Raw genomic sequence first — 27,387 nt, 5'->3', positions numbered from 1 at the left:
CTTTCCAGAAAGAACTGACACCAATCTTACTCAAACTCTTTCAAAACATTGAAGAAAATGGAACACTACCTAACTCATTTTATGAAGCTAACATCAATCTAATACCAAAACCAGGCAAAGATGCTACAAAAAAGGAAAACTACCGGCCAATCTCCCTAATGAATATAGATGCAAAAATCCTCAACAAAATACTTGCAAATCGAATCCAAAGACACATTAAAAAAATCATACACCATGACCAAGTGGGGTTCATTGGTTCAACATAAGAAAATCAATCAATGTATTACAACACATTAACAAGTCAAAAGGGAAAAATCAAATGATCATCTCAATAGATGCTGAAAAAGCATTTGACAAAATCCAACATCCCTTTTTGATAAAAACACTTCAAAAGGTAGGAATTGAAGGAAACTTCCTCAACATGATAAAGAGCATATATGAAAAACCCACAGCCAGCATAGTACTCAATGGTGAGAGACTGAAAGCCTTCCCTCTAAGATCAGGAACAAGACAAGGATGCCCGCTGTCACCACTGTTATTCAACATTGTGCTGGAAGTGCTAGCCAGGGCAATCCGGCAAGACAAAGAAATAAAAGGCATCCAAATTGGAAAAGAAGAAGTAAAACTGTCATTGTTTGCAGATGATATGATCTTATATCTAGAAAACCCTGAGAAATCGACGATACAGCTACTAGAGCTAATAAACAAATTTAGCAAAGTAGCGGGATACAAGATTAATGCACATAAGTCAGTAATGTTTCTATATGCTAGAAATGAACAAACTGAAGAGACACTCAAGAAAAAGATACCATTTTCAATAGCAACTAAAAAAATCAAGTACCTAGGAATAAACTTAACCAAAGATGTAAAAGACCTATACAAAGAAAACTACATAACTCTACTAAAAGAAATAGAAGGGGACCTTAAAAGATGGAAAAATATTCCATGTTCATGGATAGGAAGGCTAAATGTCATTAAGATGTCAATTCTACCCAAACTCATCTACAGATTCAATGCAATCCCAATCAAAATTCCAACAACCTACTTTGCAGACTTGGAAAAGCTAGTTATCAAATTTATTTGGAAAGGGAAGATGCCTCGAATTGCTAAAGACACTCTAAAAAAGAAAAACGAAGTGGGAGGACTTACACTCCCTGACTTTGAAGCTTATTATAAAGCCACAGTTGCCAAAACAGCATGGTACTGGCACAAAGATAGACATATAGATCAATGGAATCAAATTGAGAATTCAGAGATAGACCCTCAGATCTATGGCCAACTGATCTTTGATAAGGCCCCCAAAGTCACTGAACTGAGCCATAATGGTCTTTTCAACAAATGGGGCTGGGAGAGTTGGATATCCATATCCAAAAGAATGAAAGAGGACCCCTACCTCACCCCTACACAAAAATTAACTCAAAATGGACCAAAGATCTCAATATAAAAGAAAGTACCATAAAACTCCTAGAAGATAATGTAGGAAAACATCTTCAAGACCTTGTATTAGGCGGCCACTTCCTAGACTTTACACCGAAAGCACAAGCAACAAAAGAGAAAATAGATAAATGGGATCTCCTCAAGCTTAGAAGTTTCTGCACCTCAAAGGAATTTCTCAAAAAGGTAAAGAGGCAGCCAACTCAATGGGAAAAAAATTTTGGAAACCATGTATGTCACAAAAGACTGATATCTTGCATATATAAAGAAATCCTACAACTCAATGACAGTAGTACAAACAGCCCAATTATAAAATGGGCAAAAGATATGAAAAGACAGTTCTCTGAAGAGGAAATACAAATGGCCAAGAAACACATGAAAAAATGTTCAGCTTCACTAGCTATTAGAGAGATGCAAATTAAGACCACAATGAGATACCATCTAACACCGATTAGAATGGCTGCCATTAAACAAACAGGAAACTACAAATGCTGGAGGGGATGTGGAGAAATTGGAACTCTTATTCACTGTTGGTGGGACTGTATAATGGTTCAGCCACTCTGGAAGTCAGTCTGGCAGTTCCTTAGAAAACTAGATATAGAGTTACCATTCGATCCGGTGATTGCACTTCTCGGTATATACCCGGAAGATCGGAAAGCAGTGACACGAACAGATATCTGCATGCCAATGTTCATAGCAGCATTATTCACAATTGCCAAGAGTTGGAAACAACCCAAATGTCCTTCAACAGATGAGTGGATAAAGAAAATGTGGTATATACACACGATGGAATACTACGCGGCAGTAAGAAGGAACGATCTCGTGAAACATATGACAACATGGATGAACCTTGAAGACATAATGCTGAGCGAAATAAGCCAGGCACAAAAAGAGAAATATTATATGCTACCACTAATGTGAACTTTGAAAAATGTAAAACAAATGGTTTATAATGTAGAATGTAGGGGAACTAGCAATAGAGAGCAATTAAGGAAGGGGGAACAATAATCCAAGAAGAACAGATAAGCTATTTAACGTTCTGGGGATGCCCAGGAATGACTATGGTTTGTTAATTTCTACTGGATATAGTAGGAGCAAGTTCACAGAAATGTTGCTATATTAGGTAACTTTCTTGGGGTAAAGTAGGAACATGTTGGAAGTTAAGCAGTTATCTTAGATTAGTTGTCTTTTTCTTACTCCCTTGTTATGGTCTCTTTGAAATGTTCTTTTATTGTATGTTTGTTTTCTTTTTAACTTTTTTTTCATGCAGTTGATTTAAAAAAGAAGGGAAAGTTAAAAAAAAAAAAAGAAAAACAAGGAAAAAAAGATGTAGTGCCCCCTTGAGGAGCCTGGGGAGAATGCAGGGGTATTGGCCTACCCCACCTCGATGGTTGCTAACATGACCACAGACATAGGGGACTGGTGGTTTGATGGGTTGAGCCCTCTACCATAGGTTTTACCCTTGGGAAGACGGTTGCTGCAAAGGAGAGGCTAGGCCTCCCTATGGTTGTGCCTAAGAGCCTTCTCCCGAATGCCTCTTTGTTGCTCAGATGTGGCCCTCTCTCTCTGGCTAAGCCAACTTGAAAGGTGAAATCACTGCCCTCCCCGCTACGTGGGATCAGACACCCAGGGGAATGAATCTCCCTGGCAACATGGAATATGACTCCCGGGGAGGAATGTAGACCTGACATCGTGGGACGGAGAACATCTTCTTGACCAAAAGGGGGATGTGAAAGGAAATGAAATAAGCTTCAGTAGCAGAGAGATTCCAAAAGGAGCTGAGAGGTCACTCTGGTGGGCACTCTTACGCACACTTTAGACAACCCTTTTTAGGTTCTAAAGAATTGGGGTAGCTGGTGGTGGATACCTGAAACTATCAAACTACAACCCAGAACCCATGAATCTTGAAGACAGTTGTATAAAAATGTAGCTTATGAGGGGTGACAATGGGATTGGGAAAGCCATAAGGACCACACTCCACTTTGTCTAGTTTATGGATGGATGAGTAGAAAAATAGGGGAAGGAAACAAACAGACAAAGGTACCCAGTGTTCTTTTTTACTTCAATTGCTCTTTTTCACTTTAATTATTATTCTTGTTATTTTTGTGTGTGTGCTAATGAAGGTGTCAGGGATTGATTTAGGTGATGAATGTACAACTATGTAATGGTACTGTGAACAATCGAAAGTACGATTTGTATGACTGTGTGGTATGTGAATATATCTCAATAAAATGAAGATTTAAAAAAAAAAAAAAGTCAATTCATTTCTGGTGTTTTGCGTAATGGCAGCTCTAGCAAACCAGAACAGGGTGTCATGAAGGCGATGCTTTCTCCTCAAACACTGTGGCATTCTGGGACTCGCTGTTGGTGATCTTTGGTCCTTAGTTTGCCACATGGCAAGGCACATGGCGGTGTCTCCTGGTCTCTCCCTTCTCTCTGGGTTCCGTTGATGTTCAGCTTTTTGCTTCCTGAGGCTTTCTCTCTCTCTCTGTCTCAATGTCATTCTGCTTATAAAGGACTCCAGTAATTGGATTAAGACCCACTCTGATTGAGGTGGGTCACATTTTAACTGAAGTAACCTCATCATAAGGTCCTACTTAACAATGGATTCACATCCACAGGAATGGATTAAATTTAAGAACATGTCTTGCTGAGATACACACAGCTTCAAACCACTATACCCAGGAAGAGCCCTAAGGCCACACACTCCAGAAATGGAAATCTCTCCATTACCATCTGGGCAATGTGTCTACATGGCCATTTTGCTCATGCAGGCTTATCTGAGTAAGGAAAATTCAAAGTATAAATTTGGGGATGTTCTCCCATGTCCTGTCATGGTTTCCAAAATTAGGCCATTGATCAAATAGAGCTACATTTTCTTACCTGATGACAACTGGAAACACACATTTTACAGTTATAAGTAAAACTAAAGATGCTATATGCACGTGGAGATGCCTTTGGTGTCACTCAGTTGAGCCATGGCATTTATCTGGTTACCTACTGGGGTTAATTCTTTTCCACTGAGGTTATGGAAAGTTCTTTGCTACACATACCAGAAATAAATCTCAGCATTTTGAAGAGACTATATAATAAATAGTATTTGATAACTACCTCTTTTGAAGCGGTTTAACAAGATGATTAAGCTACTCCCTATATAGTTATTTCAAAAATTTAGCTGCAGTGTACTATGTAAGCACTAATTAAGTTCTGGAAACCCTCTAATTTGGGATATTTGAAGAAAGATGAGTATCAATAACCTATATAAAGCATACATTATAGAACATTTCTAAAGATGGAATCACTTTAGAGAATACATTGCAACTCAAACCAGTCTATAAATGTATCACAAAAAAAAAGTAAATGGGGATTTGCTTTTATAAGCAGAGGAGAATGATTTGAAATTAGCACATCATATGATGTAAATGGATTTCTAAAATGCCTGAGTGTGTTTGAAAAAAAAAAAAAATCATTTAAATGCTTTAGCCATATCCCTTTCAATTTTATTTCCACTGTTTGCTCCATGAAGAAAAAATAAACAACGGAGAATTCCCTGTCCAAATTAGCTTGAGATCTCAAAGCAGCCCAAATTAATGAGATTTTACTGACAAAAGATATAGCTTCAGTTTATTGAGCTCATGGTTGTCTCAAAGATAGGCAATGTTTGAATACTAATGATTTGACAAGAATATGGGAAACTCACAATAAAAAACAAAATACTTTGTGATTCATGTCCTGAAAGACTATTTGTCCATCCCCTGCACTCCCAGATCAGAATTCTGGCATTGGGCATGTCTACCAGACAAGGATAGCTGTACCTTCATTGATCACCTAGGATTTACGCAGCCTTATCCAGGCCTCCTGAGGTGACATGAAAGAAATGCAAGTCATGGTCTTTCCAGTGAAAAAGCAAGAGAAAAGAATAACTCCCAGGGGAAAAGCCTATGCAGCTGCTTTATTAGGAATGCCCTAATGGGACCTTTCCAAAAAAGTATTTATTAATCTCAAGATGCAATTAAACACAGTGATCCCTATTTTTATTTTAAAAACCGAAAATTTTAAATATTTATTTTGCAGTATTTTATCTTAAAATTCACTTTTCATATATTTTTCCTAATATTAATACAGCATAATAACTTTGATGTAAAAATTGCCTTATGCAAACAAAAACAAAACGTAATTAATGAAATGGAATTTTTGGAAATATGCACGAAGTGAATGTCTGGCATAAGGTAGAGGAAGAAAAGGGAAGCGAGCTCACTTCTTCCGTTGTACCTGGACCCTTCTTGATGCTAATATACTTCTGATTAAAATGTTTTTAATTGTTCCCTTCTTGGGCTGTTAAGTATTGATCCTAAAATGGGTGAAAAATATAACTACAATATTAATATCCTGGTGTGCATTTCTTTTAGAACACAGCTGCTGAGTTGCTAACAACAATAGCGGGTGTAACAGGGCTGGTGATCTCTCTGGCTTTAATTTTGATCATGACCTCTTCAACTGAGTTCATCAGACAGGCCTCCTACGAGCTGTTCTGGTACACACACCATGCTTCCGTCATCTTCTTTTTCAGTCTGGCTATCCATGGGGCAGGGTAAGTCCATGCTATGCTCAGTATGCAGGATTTTTATCTCTAGGAACATCAAAATAATCTTTGAATGTGCTTTTGATGGAGAGACATGACATGTAGTGACTAAAGGATACATATCATGTGTGAAAAACACATTCACTAGTGCATGCTTTTATTTTAAGAACACTGAAAATAAGCTGTGTGGGTGATGAAGTATTGTATTTATTTGTCGTAGCTCACTCTGTTGGCGAGTCTTGGTTCTAAATGGAATGCAGATCCATTGTCATCTAGCATTCATTAGAATTTCTGAATCTTTATAATCATGACAAGACTCACCAACAGAATCAGCTAGGACAAATAAACACAACACATTCCAATTTATGTGTGATTAGTCAGGATATATATTTTTGATACCCAGGTTTCACTTCTGCTTAACTAAAACCATCAGCAAGGAAAGTTGGTGTGGGGGAGGAGTTACTATGCTAGACAAGCAGTCTGACCTGGGCTCCAGATTCAATTCTGCCGCTGGTCATCAGAGCAACTGTTGACAAGTCCTGTAAGTTCTCTGGGCCTCAGTTTCCTCATCTGAAAGGGTTAGATCAGATGATCTCTATGATTCCTTTTGCTCAGATGTTCCATAAAATGCTGTTCTGACATTCAACATCTTCCTCATACCCTTCATTGGGATGTTCAAGGAGAACCTGAAGTATAAACCCATGTAATACAATGTTTTCAACTCTTTACATTTTAGCTCAGTGATCCTGGACCAATGAACAAATTGCTGTCTATGAACCAGTTTGTCCCATATTACTTATTTTATGAATTAACACCCTTTTTTCCCATTTTAAAATTTTCAAAGCACTTTCATGCACATGATCCATTCAACCCTGATAACAGTTCTATAAAATAGGGAGCTGCTGTCATTCCCATTCCATAAGAAGGAAACAGATGTTGAATTCAGTGATCCACTGAAGGCCCCGAGATGAATAAAGGGCAGCGTCAAACCCAGAGTGCCAATGTTCAGACAATCAGGCCTTCACTCTGAACAATCCCTTGAAGAATAGATCTTCACTCTGTGAATTAAACATTCCTAGACACCTGCATGAATGTGGCCAGTGGTGTGGGGTAGCCCATGCCTGCTGGGCTTGCTGCAGCTTGTCCTCTGCTCCTACACCAGCATAGACCTCTCCTCCATGCCTGGTCCTACCACTATTCCCGCATGGCAGCTGCTGAATGTGGAGGGCCTTGGTACAGCACAGACCTGGGGGAGCATGCTCATGCCAGCAGAGACCACACAGTCTGGGAAGTTGTACACCATGGACCATGGATGGTGACCGTGACTTCCATGCAGAGCCTCACGGGTGCTCCTTGGGATTTGCACTCAGCAAGCCAACTGCCCCCTCCAATCCAGGTGCTCCTTCTATCCCAGCTCCCCACTTCTAGAAGGGGGCCACTCTTCTGCCGCTACCACTCATTACACCTAATTAAGAACTCACCCCCATCCATCACCTTGTCTGACACACAGACATTGTAGAAGGACACACTGCCCTGATGGGGGCATTTTACCCTAAAACATTGCCCATCCCTCTGCTAGTCGTTAGTAACTTAGTCCACCAATTTTCAAATTGAGGCTACTGGCTAGCAAAAGTCTGCTGTCTTTCATCTTAGAATCTGTAATGAGCTTCTGAATGTGTGGCCCCTCAGCCTTTCTCTTTATATTGGTGGGGGGATGGTGTGTATTCCCCAAGTGTTCTACCTCAGAGATGTCAGTCCTTCCTTTCTTCTGCTGATTTCCTGCAGATGTGGGGGTTGTTCACCCCTGTGGTACATTTGAGAGGCTCTTCATAATCCACACGTGTCTGGAAGTCCTCTTCACAAAAATTATGCATGCATCCCCCTATAAATGTACCTCCCCTGAACTCACACCCACTTGCAGTGGAGAAGCACAAGAGGATTTCGATGGGCAGTGTTTCACTGGAGATACTTTTAACAATCCAAATAACATTTCATAAACTGAAGTTTTTAGTCATTTTAACATAGTTGAAAAGTTTATTTTGGCATAAGGGCCTCATTTATTCTTCTCAGCTTGAAATATTCTACAGCTACTGTTTACAGCAAAAGTAATTTGCAAATTCTATTCAAAATGCCAAATAGAAGTAGGATTGTTAGAATGTGTTAAAGTACGCTACTCTCCTGTTATGAAATGAAGATATTTTTTGGTTCGGTTTGGTTTGGTTTTAAGGAAACTGCATTTGCAGTATGGTCTGAGGTTCCTGTTAGACAATATAGATTGTTGCCTCGAGCCTGAAAATGAAGGCATTAAAATTTACAAATTCTTTTCCTCTGGCTCCCATTTACTATTCACCCTTCCTATGTCTGGGTATCATTTATTCATTGGAGATTTACAGGTAGTTTTGCTCATCTAATTCAAAGATATGTTCTCAAGTTTAGATGCCTTCCATAAAACAGACTGGGGAAAACCTAAGATGTTGGTTCTCCAGACTTCAAGGGCATCACCACTCCCTCCTCCCATCCCTAAGATGCACAAAGGACATGTTATTCCACAGGCAACCCAGAAATGAGTCTATGTGATGCTAAAGTTAGTCTCTGAGTACCATGTTTCTCAAGATAAATCACTGTATTTTATTCATAAACACCTAGAAATTGAGCAGCTAGCTCCCAGATTGCATGACCTCAGCGTCTCACGCACCACTGCCTCTACATGCCAGTGTACTTAGGAAGTTGTACCAAAGCAAGTTGACAAAGGTCAGTTGATACTGTATTTGTGGCAAAAATAATGAAGCAGGATTATAGGACTCTTGATCCAGTGCTCCATCCGTGGCAAAAATAATGAAGCAGGATTATAGGACTCTTGATCCAGTGCTCCATCCATGAAAGCTGGCTTCCATTTTCTCTCTCAAATGTTTAGTATGATCTGGAAGACACACTTCGCACTGACCTATTTTGACCCTGTCAAACACTAAGCCTGCTAGTTGTCACAGGGGCAAAAATACCATTATTTCTGGTGCTTCTCCTCATTTTTCCACTCAAAAACTTCTAAGCACTCAGAAACAAACCAACGAAGGGAGAAGTTAAGCAAATCTGCAAGAGAACCAAGGAGTACAAAGTTAGCCAATTAGCCTGAACCCACCATCAAGACGAGATGTAACCTAATTAAATTCAACAGTCTACAAAAGGCTGTGTTCAAACAATTTCCCTTCATTATGAATTCTCTAATATAGACACTTTCAATTTAACGTGGGATACCACAGAGGGACTTCTTTTCAGGGATCTTCAAAGTTATTGGAAGCCTCTTAAATACTTATTTTTAAAGATGCTAAGGGAAATGAATGACAGCCCAGATTTCAAGACAGAGAAACTGTTAAGCTGTAGCCCACTCTGGAATACATCTATGGTGTCACAGACAGTACAAAAGCAATTTAAAATTTTTTTCTCCTTTTTTTTTTTTTAAATGGCAAGTCGGATTGTTCGAGGTCAAACTCCCGAAAGCCTGTTGCTGCACAACATCACCTTCTGTAGGGACCGCTATGCTGAGTGGCAGGCAGCTGCCCAGTGCCCCACACCTCAATTTTCTGGCAAGGAACCTTCGGTAAGAATGAGCCCAGGAGCTTTTAAAAATAACTGTCTCCACAGTTAAAATAGCTAGAGCTTTTATATGCTTGAGAAAAGCACAGCCCATGTCACCACAAAACAAAGGCTACTCTTTATTAAGATTTATAGAGAAATCAAGTTATGGATGATTTTAAATGAGATTTACTGCCCAAAACATTCTGTTCCATTCAGAAATGTGCCCTTATACTTACATTTAAAAATGGATGCCTGATATCGTGGGGCTCCATAGCACTGCAAGCACAATAATGTGTCTGGCTACCCTCTGCTCTTGGCATCCTTAGCCCCCTGTGCCTTTGCATAACTGCTGTCTCCATTCTGAGATTTCACAGCATCACTCCACAGACTACAGTCAAGTAACAAACAAATGAGAATCATGCCCTCTTTATAAGCCTTTCTTCTTTCTTCCTACCACTTTTGAAGTCAAAAATACCCAATAGGGTCCATTTTTAAGTGAAAATTTGGGTAGGCATTTACTTCCTGTTCTAATTAAGCTCTAATAACTGAAATAATGACCATGTAAGCAAACAGAGACTTAATTAATTGAAGCAGATCTTGAAAATAAGATTTCCTGGGTATTCTGTAATCATTGTAATTCATGGCATATAGGTAAATGGAAATAATAATCTTATTTGGACTCTTCAGGCATCTTATAACAGTGCAAACCTTGGAACAGCTGGGTGATGCATGAAAGAAAATAAATGAAGCCAGCAGATTAAAATTAAGAAGAATCAATTGCCAAAAAATGTGAATCATAAAGAACAGGATAATAGTTTATTAATAGTTAGGGATGTAGGAAATTAAGTGATCAATGTACAAAGAGTATAGATGATTGACTTTTTTTAACGCTCAAATATATTAACTTGAGCACTGGATTTTAAGGGTGAAAACTGCAAGGAGGAATGCTTAAAACTGAGAGAAATGAAATAGATGTGCCCATTAGACTGTAGTTCTTTTAATGGCCAGTATAGATTGTCTCTGTCTTAAACTCAACTATCGGTAGCCACTACCCAGCCTGCATATTAATGCGGAACATGAATGCTTCTCTATAATTTTCAGCTACGGTGTCTCCATAAAAAAATCAATACTCTCCCATACCTCATGAATACAGACCAGAGGCTGCTCCCAGCAGAGCATGCTGACATTAATTATCATTAAAAGGAGGGAACTTACCCATCTCTCTGTTAACTGTCCCCTGCTACACCTCCTTGCACACCCAAACTCATGTTGTCACTCTTCCCCATTATTTTTAATGGATCCTGATTCAGAGCTTGTGTGGGCTGTGCAGTTGCCGCTTGGCTGAACTGTACAATATTCTATCTGATGTCTCATAGATACTGAATCAGAAAGACATCCCAAGGACAAGGAAGGGTGCCCGCACTTCATTGCACTGCATCTACCAGTCTTTGCTTTACTCTGTCTCTTCCTCTTTGCCTTTCTTAAGGCCATGCATTTTCTTGGTGTGTTTATCAGTTTGCCTTCAGTGGTCACTACTCCAAATGTTATGACAGAGGATGTTCAATACATCATCCCACGTAAACCCAACTGATCCAAGGAACCAGTTATACCTTGCTATCTCCAGCTACCCCCCCCCCATTGTCTCCCTCCTTCTTCCTACCCTAAATTCATAGACATATGCAAGATTCAAGTTTCCAAAGGAAGCTCATGCAATCCATTCTTAAAAGATGCCTGATCCCCCTTAGCCAAAGAAGCACCTTATTTCAATTAATAAATTGCCAACAGAAAATAATAATAAGGCTGATATGTTTAATTACTAGGGAGTGATTTTAGTGGCATAAAGGAAAGCTTAAACTGAGATGAGACAATTTAATGAACTTTTGCCAAGTGGCTATATTAGCGTTGCACCAGATGGAAGATTCAGAGACGTGAGTTCTGCCTCTGGAGGTCTTACTGTCAAGAAAAAAAGAGGTCATTCGTAAACACACACACAAAATAAAATCAGACCAGCATGTTCTTACTTTCTGGTAGGAATGAATAGCCAAGAGTGAAAGTACAGGAAACAAATTTCATTATTACTGGTTTTACATCAACATAGTTTCATTTCTATCATAAAATACTAATGGTACCGTGACTTTCTGAGTATTTTTGGAGAAGAAAAAAACCAACTTAAGAATCCACGTGGAGTATTTTAGCATTAAAGAACTTAGAAACTAAATAGTTCTGTCCCTTTACTTAATAGATGGGGAAGCTGAGGTTCAAGGAGTTGGGTTCTCTAACCCAGCGCCAAAAGGGCATTCCCGGCAAAGCCACATCAAGAAACCACACCAAGAAACCAGCGCTCCTAACTCTGAGACTGTGAGTTTTCTTCTCCAGGTTACCTCATTCATTCTGAATCTCTGGGCTCCCCACCCCCACCCCATTTTGTCAGCTCTCTGCTGCTCTGTTCAAGTATACATCCCCAACATTGTATTTATCTCTCTGAATAAAGTCAAGGCATTTCAGAGCTTGGAGCAAAGCTAACTAATAATTTCCTCCAACCCTCTCCTTTTACAAAACAGAAAGTTTGAACATAAAAAGGCCGCAAGATCTGCCTAAAGGCACAGGGTGAAGGATGGTAGCCCCAAGACTAAAGTCCAGAATCCACCTTGCCATGCACCCCCATTCTTATCTGTCCCCTTCATCAGTGCTAGACTAATCTACTCTTCACCCCGGCCATATCTCCCAAGGGCTCTAGGAGTATCACAGTGTAACTAAACTGGGCTGTCTCCTCCCACAGCAATTTATATACTAGAGTGGAGATAGAGCCAAGGATTAATAGCTTTCATTCTCCTTCCTGACTAACCGTACAAAGAAAAATAATTCATTCTATTTAATCAACATGAAAAAATCAGAGAGCATGACTGATTTGACACCACCAAAATGAAGTATGTGATGCCAAAGCTTTCTCAAGTGGGTATGGACAATTATAGAAATGCATGGAGACTATATGAGTGTTTTCCCAACTAACTCTCTAAGAGTTGCATTCTCGCTATCAGTTCTGTAAATATCCAAACCAATTCTCAAACCACTTTCTGACTGATTCAAGCAAATTTACTGGTCCAACCCAACCTTCACGTCTTCCCCTTCCTGCCTTTTCCCTTACTCTGATTGTAATGACAGCTTCACCCAAAGCATCAGTGGACAAAAGGTTCTATTCCAGGCACGTTGCTGAACCCCACTGAGACAGAAAAAAAAAGTGAGTCAAATTGCTTTGTGTTGTCTGCATAAATCTAACTTTTATCAGACAAACAAGAGGCTTCCAGGGTAAAAGCAGAGGGGGTGGTGTAGGTGAGAAGTGGTGCCATGCAAACAGACCCAGAAATGAACAAAAGAGATATAAACACAAGGAAGATAAATTAACAGAAGTAAAAATAATGCAGAAGGGCTTGTGACCAGCCAATGGAAGGGACAGGCAAGATAACAAGAGAGTAATGAGAAATGAATCAATAAGTGAGTGTTTATTGAACACCTGAATTCAAAGAAAAATAAATAAATAAGACACCTTTCATGTTCCCAAGATAGTCTTTGAGGAGTGTCTTAGTTTGCCAGATCTACTGTAGCAAATACTGCACAGTGGGTTGGCTTAAACGACAAGCATTTATTGTGCTATGGCTTTGAAGGCTTGAAGTCCAAAATCAAGATATTGGCAAGGCCATGCTTTCTTCTAGGGTCTTAGCATTCTGGTGCTGGCAGTCCTCTGTCACATGGCAATTTCTCTCTCCTTTCTGGGTTCTTCTGACTTCTGGCTTCTTCTGATTTCTGGCTTCTTCTGACTGACTGCATCCAAATTTCCTCACTTTATAAGGCCTACAGTCATACAGATTAAAACCCACCCTGACTCAATTTGGCCACACCTTAACTAATAACAGCATCTTCAAAGGTCCGATATACAAATGGGTTCACATCCACAGAGACATGGATTAAGATTTGAACATGTCTTCCATGGGATAAGTAATTCAATCCCCAACAGGATTAAGGTCATGATAGATTTGGAAAACCAAGGAGGAAATTTACAGAAATTAAGAAAAGTCTTGAGCTAATCCTGGCTCTGCAGTAATCTAGCTCTACTCCCTTGTCAACTCATATCCATTCCTAAAACATTAGTTTTGTTTATTCTTTAAAAGAATTAGACTGGATTTCCAAGGACCTTTAACATCCTAAAATTCAAATAGTTGATTCTCTAATGTTTTATAAAACAATTTTTGGTAGAATTTTTAATGTTGGACAGAAAGAAGCTTGATTATATGGAAAATGCTTGAGGCAGACAGCCTGGTGTTCTGAAAGGAGCCGAGGCTGAGTGGTAAGGCAAAGCATGACCTTGAACTAGTCATTTGACTTTGCTGAGCCTCGGTTTCCTCTTCTATAAAATAAAAATAATACCACATACCTCATAGTGTTATTTGGCATCAGACCTGATATAAGTCATCAAAAATTTTAAGTTCCCTTTCCTTTTAGGGAAGGAAGGCACCTTACATTGTATGTATCGCCTGGCACAAGAATAGCCCGCTTGGTAAATTGATCAACTATATGCAGATTATTGTCATAAATATTTAACATAGGTATCTGATTTATTAAAAATGATAGTTTTCCCTAGAAAATTGAGACGTTTAATCTTATTCTGTAAAGCCATATTTACAATGCTGAGAAATTAACTTTATGTTTTATTCCAGATCACATTGGGTATATGTTTATTCATACAAACCCCAAGTTGCTGTATTCTGTTCGCCAAAAAAAGCCTCTACTCAGAACTTTTAAATTTAATTTCACAAGTCCTATGTTGACTCAGTACTGTAGCTTTGTAAGCCCTTGGCTTTGGGAACATTTATGGCCCTATCAAATGTAATATAAACGTGAATCTGCTTTCTTATTTCTTTGCAAATTCAATTATTTTTAATTACATAAAGGCATCATTGATCAAGTAAGCATAAAAACCAATACAGAAAAGTTTAATCTCTAAAACAAGCTTGTAGACTTCAAGGAATAATTGAATGTTATAGTATTTAATACAAAGAGACATCTATGTTGTTAACTGGCCCAAAGTTAAAGGAAAATATCTAAACTCCATCATGTTCTATATTGATTTGGTTCAAATTGAAAATATTTGGATTCCATTTTCATTTCCTTCTCCTCTCTCTGCTGCTTTCTGCAGGCTTGGAAATGGGTTTTAGGCCCTGTGGTCTTGTATTTGTGTGAAAGAATAATTAGGTTCTGGCGATTCCAGCAAGAAGTTGTCATTACCAAGGTATGTGTGCAGCTTTATGTCTGAATAAAAGCCTGAGTGTAGATGAAAATTTTTTATTAGCCCAAGTTTTTAATTTGCCATTTTTATTGCAGAACTGTCTGTAATTTAGAGGCTCATCTTCTGTTCTAATAATTGCTTGTATCCTGAGCATCTTTTAGTGTGACTAATTTTACTGAAGACAGGGACCAGGGCTCCAGAATGGCACACAGAATTCTGGTGAAGGTTTATGGTACAGCACTGGAAATATCTGTATTTCTCTTTACTTCAGTTTCTCTCTAGGGAGTAAAAAGGAAGTCCAGGGGAATGAATATGCTTTAGATCTGCCATAGTAACTTGGGGTATGATCATTTCCTTCCCTACCACGTAAAGACACAGATTTTGCAGACATAGAAGTAATATGCATGCATTTTCAAGCACCCACACTCACTCCTAGGACTCCTGTGCAGAAGGTGGGAGAACAGTCAGCCTCAGGTTCAGAGAGAGAGGGGAGCCAGAGGGCTTCAAAACAGAGAGAAAAGACATGGATGGAGCTTCACCCTCACAAGCAGAATGCTCCTCGGTAGCATTTTCAGTCTCGCTATCCATCCTCACGACTCCCCAATTGATTTTTTAACCTCGTGTCAGAGGAAGATCTGAAAGAATAGACCTTGGTGTCTAGAAGACTGAACAGGTTATCCAAACCTATTCCACTTTGCTAACACAGTTTTAACAGAATACTATATCTCCTTAACTATTTTCATGAAAGTAAATGTAAAGGAATTGCTTCACGTTTCTGTTTTAAGCTGTTTTCATGTTGCTGTTTCTAAGTTAAGTACCGAAGAATGTCAGGCTGTTTCAAAAGCCAGGCTGTAAAATTTCAGGAAGCTTGCTGGAGCTGTTACTAGGGAGACAACTTAATAGCAGAACCAGAACAAATAGCAGTAGGGAGAGGGAAAACACAGGACTAATGATTAAACGGCTGTGAAATTCTCTTCTGAATGGAAAAAATACTGTCACAGTCTCTAGATACAACTAGATTTTGTTACCTTATACCCATTGCCAAAAAGAAGACATGGGGGCCCAGAGAGATTTTTCAGAAAACAAGTTGGAAATCTAGAAAGGGAAATTAATTCTTTCTTTAGGATAAGAAGCAAGTTACATAAAAGAATATGACAGTATGACCTTTTGTACAATGCTCCTTTAATCTAAAATTAAGAACCTAGAAAAACTGGGTGGGTGTTAATGCAGTCTTTTTTAACTAAAACCAAACCAAACAAACAAAACATTTCATGGTGAGTTTGAAGATTGTTTTCTACTCGGCATGAAGAAATAGCAGGTTGATTAACAAGGAATTGAGAAAAAAATGGAGATACTTGAAAAAGGTGCCAAAAGACACCTAGATTTCAAGAACAATGAAAAAATGGACTTATATTTTAGTAACTTTAAACCTAATTGAATGGCAAAATATTCTAGTTTATATTGTCTTGGATCTGGTTCACTGTGCTACGGAAAGCCTGACCATTTGAGATAGGAAGTCACATGCCAAACACCACATTACACTTGGGTGTAGCCACCCAAATTTTAGACATAGCGCTTTGGAAGAGATAAACTTCACCCTTGCTGGATTTGCAAACCCAGACCTGAAAGCAATGGCAAATGTCATGGGAAACTAAGAACAAATAATGAATGTAAACTATACCTCAAAAGAGATGATTTAAAATTTTAAACACCTTTGATGGAATGAAGGCCATTTTCTTATTTAACCTGAGTAAAAAGACACCCCTCTCACTCTAACATAGGTCGTAAGCCATCCATCTGGGGTCCTAGAACTTCACATGAAAAAGCGGAATTTTAAAATGGCTCCTGGACAGTATATCTTCCTGCAGTGCCCATCCATATCCTCACTGGAATGGCACCCCTTCACCCTCACCTCTGCCCCCGAGGAGGACTTCTTCAGTGTGCACATCCGGGAAGCAGGAGACTGGACGAAAGCCTTATTGAAGGCCTACGGAGCAGAGGGACAGACCCTCAGGGAGCCCTGGAGCCTGCCAAGGTTAGTGCACATTTCATTTTTATGCATAAGTTTGAATATTGAAAAGGGAAGTGTTTCAGTACATCAACATGCTACCAAATTCAGCAATATTTTTCTTATAGATTGTAAAGTTGAGTCTGTTTTTAAAATTTGAGGATCTGTATAAGAAGAACAATTTAGTAGATTTCCAGTAGAAGCAAATATATTTCTTTTTAAAAAAATGTCCAAGTAAGTCAGGCAAGTCATGCTCTAGGAGGAAGGAGCATTTTACTATCCCAGATCCAGAAGCATCACGTGGTTAATTACATGCAACTTGTAATAGGTAAGGCTACTCTGTGAGCATTTGGCTATCACAGTCTGAGGTTTTTACACTATATTTGTAAAATGTGAAAAGTTTGATCCTCATAAGGATTCTTTCCACTCAGAATTAATCTGGCAGGCCCATACAATGGAGAAAGAACTGAACAATCACTGTTCAAAGCTCATAAACTGACAAAGTGATCCAAAAGGCAAGAAAGTTGTCTCATTCATCCAGTTCTGCATATGTGGATGCACCAAGTACTAATTAACCTCTACTATGTGCCAGAAATACAAAAAAGGCAAAACACTGCCTCCATCCTCTAAGGCTTCAAGAAATCTAATGGAATTGCCATGCAACCCTTGCTAAAAGGGAGATACATGGAGGGTAAGCCTGAGAAGACAGGAAGGGCACAGATAACATCCTATCCTTCCATCCCACACATCATGGAAGTCTCTGTATAAATCACCACTCCTTGGCTCCTTTGAGCAAATGATGGCTTCAAACCTTAGGACCAACCATATGGGTCAATTCCCATAGTTACTGTAGGGTTACCCAAAAAGCACACTATGCTCAGGCTTAGGGTCCCAGAAAAACAAAACAAAACAAACAAAAACGAATGGGAAAAATATTTTTAATAGCGTTTGATATTTGATATTTCAAAAGAAGTATCAGAAGATTTCCATTTCAGATCTTGGTATCAGGAACCACCAAGCAATGACCACTAACACAGAAGCTATAAGAACATATGTAGAATGGACACAGCTGAAGGCAGGGATGTTGTCTGTCCTCTTCTGAATCTCCAGTGCCTAGAAGAGGGCCTGACATGCAGTAGGTATCTGATGAAGAAATGAATGAATACCTGGACCCAAAATGGATGTTTTTGCTCATTCAATTTAACAAACATTATTGATGGCAAACTAGGCACCAGAATACATTTAAGATGCAGAATCTAATCAGTTTATTGTCTCCTGTTCCATGAGATACTGAATCATAACTGTACACTGGACTTGCTTATGTTGGAGAGGAGGAAGTGTCACCTGTCTTCATGCCAACACATGGGTACTAAAGCTCAGTGTGCTAACAAACTCACTATAAGCTTTGTGTGCTCAGACCAGCCCCAAGTCAGATGCCAACATCTGGGACTGTTCAGTGAAGACCCTTTTTTTTATGGTGGAAAGGCAGCCACGTAATAGAATTGTAAGGTTCAGAATGCAGGACAAATGCTTAGAATCAGGAATAAAAGTAGATAATACACACACATGTACACACACACACAAACTCACACTGTTGGACTGCTTCCCTGGTCCCACTCCTCCCCTCAGCTTTGCCAAGATCAGTACCATCACCCTACTTGCTAGCATGGTTTCTGCTCTGCGTCACTACAGTTATGGGGTCTGTCAATCAACTGTCCCGTTCACCAACCAGTTAGCATTTCAGTCAGTTCCCCAACCAGAACTTGGGACCTGTCTCCTCGTCTTCCATAAGCTTTCTCTCTGTGGAGTGCACCACTGGCTGCAGGGTCCAAAGTGATCTGATCCCCTAGGCCTCTCTGGGCTTATCTGCTCCAGCCCCTGCTCCCACACTGCACTCAGCCCTTCCAGCCTTTTTGTTTTCTGCATGCAAGCTTTCTCACCACGGTGCCTTTGCCATTGCCATTTTCCCCACATGGAATGCTGGTCCCCTGATCAGGCTCCCTCACATCCTACAGGTCTCTGCTCAGATGTCCCTTTCACAGTGAGGCCACTCCCCACCCTATATAAAGCACCATCCTGAACTGATGCTCTGCATTCCCCATTCTTGCACCCCACTTGTTTGTCTCTAAGGCACTCGATGTCTGCTTGTTGATTTGTTGACTGTCTGTCTCCTACACTAGAACATAAGCTCTATGAGAAAAAGGAATTTATCTTTTTGGTTCACTTCAGCATCCCCAGTGCTTAGTACCAGTGCCTCGCTTTTTACTTATGGAATGAGTAATTATGGGCTGTTGTAAACAGTGCAGTGTCCCTTAATTTGTTGAATTGGTTTGTCCTCTGCCTCTGTATATGTGTAGGCATACTTATTAGCAGAAAACACAGAAAACTAGAAACTCTTTAAATCCTCAATCAATATATGAAGAATCAGAATTTTATAAGGCTTCCTTGGATGACGTATAGTCCATTATTGTTTTAATTTTGAATTAAATTAAACATGGTGGGGAAAGTACCATGTCTTCTGACTGCTTTGAACCCAGAGATGATTTAATGCAGCCCCAGGAATCTGTGAGCCAAGGAGTGACTGGGGAGTCCAGCAGGAGAAGCAAACATAGGCAGGCAGGAAGGAAACGTCTTACCCTGAGCCCAGGGTAAAAGGAAAGGATGTGAACTAAAAGCTCTTAATTTCTGAGGTCAAGTGGAGGAATATTAAGGAATTGAGACCAGTTTTCAGTCATTTAACCTGCTGAGGCTCCACAGTCAGACAACCTGGGTTCAAAACCTAGCATAATTTAAATTAATGAGTAACCTTGGGGAAATTACTTAATGCCTTACCTCTGTTTCCTCATCTGTCAAATGAAGATGATAATAGTATAGAAAATAGATAATAATAATAAGGCTTTTTGAGGGTTAAATATGACAGCTCCTGTAAAGCCCTTGAAATAACAGAGTAAGTGCTTAAGAAAAGTTAGCTACTATCATTATTAGCAAAGTAAGAAATTTTACCTACCACAGAGATGATGACAGAAGTGATAATTAAATAGGGGAACCACTCACTAGATGAATTAGTGGTCCTTAATTCAGAAAGAAATGATTGGAAGCTGATGGGGGTGGGTGAGGAAATGCTGCCGACTGTAAGCGACAGGAACTAGCATTATAATATGGATGCTGGAAAAGTGAAGCATTTTCTAAGCTGCTTAATTAGAAGCACTGTGTCCAAATCAAGGAAGTGAAAGCTGAATTGACTTGAAAAGCAAGAATTTTTGTAAAGCACATCGATTCAGGATTGTGAGAGGTCTTGAGAAATGGAGAAATTTTGGTCCAAAAAAGAACAATTTGGGTGCCAATGATAGCGACAATCGGCTATTTAAAGGCCAAAAATGCAAAAAAGGGAAAGGCGTGCTATGTGTTTCTCAAAGGTGGATGAGTTAGTGAAAGTTGTCAGAGGACAGATTTCAGTAAGATACAAGAAAAAAAAACAAAACTTTCTAATAGTTAGAACTGTCCCTAAATGGAACGAGATGCCCTGAAATTTAACATTGAAATTATCAGCTATCACAGATGTGGAAGGAAGGATTACTACTTTAGTGGAGAAGTGGGACTTATAAGAGTTTCTACCATTGTTTCCAACATAGATTCTTAAGTATGTGGAAATCTTTTTCTTACATATTTGTGTGGATTACATGACACAATTTTCTTTGGATTTAATTATCTTTTTAAATCAGTGTCAAATAAATCTTAAATATGACTAATTACCAAAACAATTAACAATAAGACATTCTAACCCTGGGCAAGTTGATTTTTTTCTCTCTTAATTCCCTTTATCTAATTATTTTAGATATTCTCCTACCATGAGCTGAGATAACCCTTTCTGATTAATGACCTTTTATTTTGATTCTTCCATTTCCATGTATCAATATGTAATAGAACCTTATTGATTAAGATTAACCTGAAGAGAGTTAAGTTGAATTCTTAAGAAGTCTGGCATATAGAATATTTTAAAATAAACCCAGTGAAACTTCAATGAACACATAAGAGTGTTTATGAACAACTTAGAAACCTTGTAATTAGCATATCTTTGTTCAAATGTAAATGAGTGCTTTTGGAATAGCTGAGGTTATTTAACATTTTCTGCTGATTAAAGTATTTTTTATTTTTTATTTTTTTTTTTTTTGACTAAAGTATTTTAAACATTCCCTTTACAATTTATTCAACAAATTGTTATTGAACAACTCTATGCTAGAGAACATACGAGGTGCTGAGGTAGAGTGGTGATTAAACAGACATGGCTTTTACCTAATAGTCTAGTGATCCAGCAGACATAAATCAAATCACATACACACACACACACACACCTACACACACTTGTGAAATTGCAATTGTGATGAGGACTACAGAGGATGGGTATGTGGTGCTGTAAATTATATAAAAGGGGAATAAACCTAGTTTAAATGTCCAGAAAGTCTTCCCCAGGGAAATAATTATTGGGATAAGACTTAATGGAAGGATAAATATTAACCAAGTAAGGGGAAAGAGGAGAAATTTGGGCAGTATGTTCCAAGTGAAAATAAAAGTATCATAAGCAAAGGCCCTGTGGCAGAAGGGGGTGGAGGATATAATGTGTTTTAGGAAATGAAAGAAAAGCCAGTTTGGGGAACTAACTGATGATGAGAGATGGAGAAGAATCCAAGGGCAAGTCCATGCAGAACCTAGTTAAGACAAACTGTATTTATTCAATGAATATACTTGATCCTTATAAAGAATAACTTGCTAAGCAAAGATAAAATCTCAGTGCAGCCTTCCCTTGGCCTAATTACCACTGATTTTGAGTTAGCATGATTTAAAGTAATGTGTTTTAGAAATTCTACATAACTGACAAATTACTTCAAAACTTTATTTATTCCAAATGAATGACTTCCATTAGACTAGAATTAATAAGTGTACTAAGTTGTGTGGCCAAATGAATGACAACAATGGAGAATTCCATCAGGAAAAGGAAAGATAAGCCCTCTAAACCACCTTGCTGCTTCTGCTTTTTACCCTTTGTGGGAGCCAAATTTTTTAAAAGACCTCTTTCCCCAGGCTTCATGATGCTTGGGGCCAAAGCCAGCATCTAAGAAGGGTAGGAAGAGCCAGCACCTGTCCTTCCACGAATGGCAGCTGAGCCAGGAATGCCTGGTTGTCATCCACAAGACCACATTCAATAGCCTCACATTAAGCCCAGGTTCTCAAATTAGGACACCCTCAGCACAGAGTTGCCCTCTCTGCGTGCATTTGCAGTACACACCCTATAGAAAGCACTGGCCTAGATTGCTTTGTTTTTAAGAGCAGAGAGTTCTGAGTGCCCATGGGCTTTGCTCTTTGATTTTAGGCTGGCGGTGGACGGGCCGTTCGGAGCCGCTCTCACCGATGTATTCCACTATCCCGTGAGCGTGTGCATTGCTGCGGGGATTGGAGTCACCCCCTTCGCTGCTCTCCTGAAATCCATATGGTACAAATGCTGTGAGCCACAAGCCGAGCTGAAGCTGGGCAAGGTATGGAAAATTCATTAATTCACCCTTCCGTGGATAGAAGGGTTCAATGTCCTTATGTCTACCATCTGCCAATTCTTGGGGAGGATTTTAATTAACTATGAGGGATAAACTCAAGGATCCTTAACTATGCTTATGTTTTTAAAAATCTCTATTCAGTATTACATTTATGAGAAGGGTTATGTCTAATCTTGTTAAAGATGACAAGACATAAATTTTATTGCTTCATTGCCATTACAGGACATGTAATTGCTCATCTCAGTAAAATATGTCCATGCTGCAAATGGCTATGTGCCTGGGCTGCAGTTAGTGATATTAGTGGCCTGCACTTTCCTTAGTCTCATCAGCTTAATAATATGGTTGCAAGTGTGCAATTCAATATCTTCCTCTCATGAACACAGGGTTTTAGCAAGAAGCCAAAATGCCGCAAATATAATTCACCGGCCTGCCTACTTTGGCATTGCCCTCAGCTGCGGATATCTCTTCTGTCATTTCTTCTGTGCTCTCCGACTAGATGCCTCCATGATTCCTTTCTTTCATTTGTCCTAGCTAGAGTCTCTGTCCCCATTCTTTGACCCTCTTAGGACCACCAGCAGAGAGCAGCAGGAGGAAGGGGACAGTGCCAACATCTTAGGGGTGTGGACCCAGGGGCATGTGGGAAGTTAGTGGGGCCTGGGGCTCCTGTCCTGGTCCTCTGTCTTTACTCTGGTGGAAACTCTGGACTGCAGCTTCCTCGTCTGTCAAAGGAAGATGCTTGATCGGGCCAGCACATCCCAGTGTGTGTTCTATGGAACATGTCACATGATAAGACCCGCTAAAGGGAATTCTATGGTCAGATGGACTTAAGAAATGCTGTACATTATACCATCCTAGATGATTGACAATAACCATTAACATGTTCAATAAGTTCTGTAGAAAAGAGTCTCACTGAGCTCACCAACACTCCCAAGCTTATCTAGCCATGGGACCTTTCTTCATGTAACACCTGTTAGCAGTGCAGGAAACAGTATTTGGTGAAACACTTGGGGCAAGGCTGGCCTGGATGATCTCTAAAGTTGGGACTTTCTCAACTAGGAAATAATAGTAAAAATAGCTGTCATTTCATGAGCTGTATGTCTTCACAATGCTTCATAGAAACATAGAGGTGCCCTACAAATATGGAATAAAACAGTGAATGAATGAATGTCTGTACACGTGGAAGAATGAACAAATGGTTTCTGCAGAATTTTCTGTTAAATTTTAGGTTACTAAGATTAATTCTTCTTTTTTTATTCAACCCAAAAGCCTGTTAGTTCAGTAATTTTAGAATTAAAATAATAGACTCCAGTTATTTTACTACAATCATAGAGGGAAAATTCTTATAAGACTCCACAAACTCTTAAAGAAAACCCCATACTAGAACCCAGTCTTATTACTGCCTTCTTTCTCACCCATCCACTGTTTGTTACTCCTGGGTCCTGCCTGTGGAGTTTCTCATGCTGTTTCAGGGGAAGGGCTAAGCAGTGACCAGAAAAAATTATAAAAAAGGGACATTGGTCTCTATTCTAAGAAAACCAGAAATCATAGACATGGAAATACAATACAATATGCTTTCATAATTTATAAAAATCTGGATGGTACTCAGCTGAAAATAAATGTAGACATAATGGTGTGTGGGAGAAAGGAAGCTAGAAGTATAGAATCCTAGAATAACTTGGAGAGTCCTAATCTCCTAAATTTCCACCTGATGATGAAAGCCAGCATCTGTACTTAGAGTGGGAAGTCATTTGTCCAAAGTCCCCTGGCTGTTCAGCCACTGAGTCAGGACTGGAGTGTGTGTTCCTGATTTCTACTTCAAAGCTCTTTCAAGAAAGAAGTGAGTTTTTCATGCTATTCAAAGTTTAGGCTGAAAATTTCACTTAAAAACCCAATTCTTTAGAGTCTGCTACCTGCAGAGAAAAAGTTAAGGAAGTTTCTCTGTTTTAAACAACTTTGTGTTTGAGTACAGCTATCATTAGGCTTATATAACTAATATTTGTCAGGACCACCCACATGCTTTTGAGATACAAATGCCTCCCCTTCCACTAAGCTGTCAGCATCTATATAATTTTTAAAGTGCAGCAGAGCAAAGCAGTACATATTTATCTAACATAGTCTTCACAATTATAGATCTGGGGTATAGTGTTCAGAATGTTCTCCTCTGTAGCTAGGAAGGGAAGGAAGAATTTTAAGCCTAAACGCTTAAGTACAATTAGGTGGGATTTTCTCCTCCACGTGTAAAACACAGATTGCCATAGAGGCAGAAATTTTTACATATGAGCCTCAAGTTGCAAGTGTACAGTAAAACATTGGCACCGAAGTTTTCTCCATTGCTTCCATTGCAAACTTTATCTTCTTTACCCTTTTCTTCTGTCATTCTGTTCTAGAAGGCTTCAAAGTAAAATACAGAATAACCAACAGGACTACTGCCACTTCCTGGAGGATAAGTGTAGCACTTTCTATCTGAAGCTGGCATTTTAAAATTTCCTTCTTTCTTTCATTCTTTTTTGGGGGAAGAGGAGTAGTATTGGGATGGGGGGTAGAGGAAAAGTAGTTAGGAGGAGACTTCCCAAGAAGGCTAAATAACAATAAGTATAATGGCAGCTTGCTGTGAAGAGAATGGGTGAAATTGTAAGTTATTAAAGGGATATTTTCAACACAGCAGTGAGAGCCAAATTTCACTTAGTTGAAGGCGAGAATATGGTGTTCCTTTGGGACAAGGGAAGGGGTGTGGTGGTTGAGAGGTCTCCGGTGATACGTTATGAAAGAAGCAGAGTGCTGAGATGTATAAATGCCCCACAGCGATAAAAGGACTCCAACTCCTGCCTAACGGGTATGATTAATTCTACATCACACTCAATTTGTGAAAAGCGCTCTTGAAAAAAAATTAGGACAGTTTGCTTGTGCAAACTGTCAAAATGATGAATGAAATAGGTGTGTGTGAATGAGGAGGGAGGGGGGGAGATTGCTGACATAAATATATTGGCTTACACATTTCAGTTCTTCCTAATATCAACAGTCATGTAGACAGAACTGTGAGAACTGCCAACTGGAAGATGCGGTTCATTTTCTTAATTGCATGTGTACTCTCAGACCACAATAAAATAGATTATAGGAAAACGGAGATAATCTAATTTCTTCGTAAATTGTCTTTCTTCATCAGCTCAATAATATGTAACCATGATAATGGGTATTTACAGTGTGTCCCATGCAAAATGGCCTTTGGGTTCTTAACCTAATATGATAAACAGATAATTCAAATAAAAAGACAGCATGGGCCACTGGGAACAAGGGAAAGAGGCAAAGAAAGACAAAAATCCATACTCTACTTAAATATATTAATAAAGCAAAGGAGGGCCTGATCTCTTTTCTAATGAATGAAAAATGCATTTAATTTAATCTGTTTAGTTTGAGAAATTATTGACTTTCACTTTCCCTCACACTGGAGCTCTGACTACTCCTGGAATTGATCATCTGTGTTACCACCGGGAGTGCTGTGATAAATGGAGCTGAGGAGCTTATGGCCTTGTGTGTCTCTGCAGAGGATACTTGTGTGTCACATCTCTCCTTAGGGGACCTCAAGACGCTTCAACCCCCTCCCCCCATTAGCCTTTACCACTGCCCTATGGGGTGATGGCTGTATGAATATTTTTAATATCTTTGTTAACCATATAGCCATGCATGACAACAACCTCATTGTAAAAGACTCAAATACATAAGCAGTCAAAAACCTCCCTTCCTTCACTTCCCTCCCTGACCGCAGCCACCACTGCCATTACTCCCAGGGGGCTCACCATCAGACATCTGAGGGTATCTTATTTCATTCCTTATCAATGCATTCACAATACACACTCACTTATACACATATGGAAAGGGGGTGTGTTTTTACATAAAAGTATATGTACGTGTGTGTATCTAGATAAAGATAGATAGTTAGATAGCTGATATAGATACATAGAAAGAGAAACCTGCAAGGGGGTTTTGTTTTTGTTTTTCATTATAACAAAATGACTTGGCTTGGAGCATTTTCAATGTCAATACATAATGACCTACTTCATTTTATTTAGTGCCTTCAGAGTATTCCGTGAAATGGAGCTCCCACAATTTATTTAATCATTCTGCTACTAATGAATGTTTCAGTTGTCCAACAAGTATAATTAAATGTAATTAGGGAAAAAAAAAAAGAAGCGCAAAAAGGCCATTCCTCAGTCACAGAGCAAAGTAGTAGCATAGTCCTGAAATAGTTAACATTCAGGAGAATGTTTTTAAGAAAAAGTCTTGAGGACTAGGAATTATCCACAAAGGCTGCTCTCCCTCTTATGATGATTAACTGAAAAAACAATTCTATAATTTTATCTCTCTAAAAAGAGACCCAATTGAGAATGAAAGCCACACTAGAGAAGGCTTCTCAGTAAGAAGAAACATTTGTTTCAAAGAATTTTTTTGCTCGTGTATTCATCCAGGATTACTTTTACAACAACAACAAAACAAAAACCAGGACACTAATAGCTACCATTTGTTAAGAATGTACTATATTTTCTAAAGATCAGTCCCCGGCTTTAACTGTTCAGAGAGAAAGTTCTCTTTTAAAAAATATTAATAATTCCCTCTATGGGAAGCCACCCTGCTTGTTTGGGTGATGTTTCTCAGAACGTCCGTCAGCTCTGTCATTTCTTCTGAACAGCGTGGAAAGCAGAGACATGCTGCCCAGAGGGACACCCGTTCTCAGTGCAGCCTCCTGGCCCTCTCCTGGGTGGGAAGGTGTCGGAAAAGGCAGCACCCGGAGCACCATAAACCACTTCCATCTGGGTTTAGTTCCCCGTGGAGCCGTGGGGTACACTTTGGCTCATGACGGGGCTCCTCTTTATGAAGTACTGCTCTACGATCAAAACTGAGGACGCACCATCTCTGATTCAGGAGTGACTGCGGGGAACACACACCACCATGTGAGCAAGTGTCTCCC

General features: G+C 39.3%; 1 protein-coding gene across 1 annotated transcript in view; it reads left to right on the top strand.

Annotated features, from left to right (window-relative positions):
• The window catches only part of NOX3 (NADPH oxidase 3), a 62,193-nt gene that overhangs the window by 16,171 nt on the left and 18,635 nt on the right, over nucleotides 1-27,387 (top strand). The window contains exons 6-10 of the mRNA XM_037810902.1: nucleotides 5,844-6,025; nucleotides 9,482-9,611; nucleotides 14,781-14,873; nucleotides 16,652-16,905; nucleotides 22,247-22,409. Coding sequence (XP_037666830.1) covers nucleotides 5,844-6,025; nucleotides 9,482-9,611; nucleotides 14,781-14,873; nucleotides 16,652-16,905; nucleotides 22,247-22,409 — 822 coding nt within the window. The remainder of the gene's footprint in view (nucleotides 1-5,843; nucleotides 6,026-9,481; nucleotides 9,612-14,780; nucleotides 14,874-16,651; nucleotides 16,906-22,246; nucleotides 22,410-27,387) is intronic.

The sequence above is a fragment of the Choloepus didactylus genome, chromosome 2, assembly GCF_015220235.1.
Source record: "Choloepus didactylus isolate mChoDid1 chromosome 2, mChoDid1.pri, whole genome shotgun sequence".
In the NCBI taxonomy this organism is placed as follows: Eukaryota; Metazoa; Chordata; class Mammalia; order Pilosa; family Megalonychidae; genus Choloepus; species Choloepus didactylus.
The sequence above is the reverse complement of the archived record's forward strand: the minus strand, read 5'-3'. Positions and strand labels throughout refer to the sequence as shown.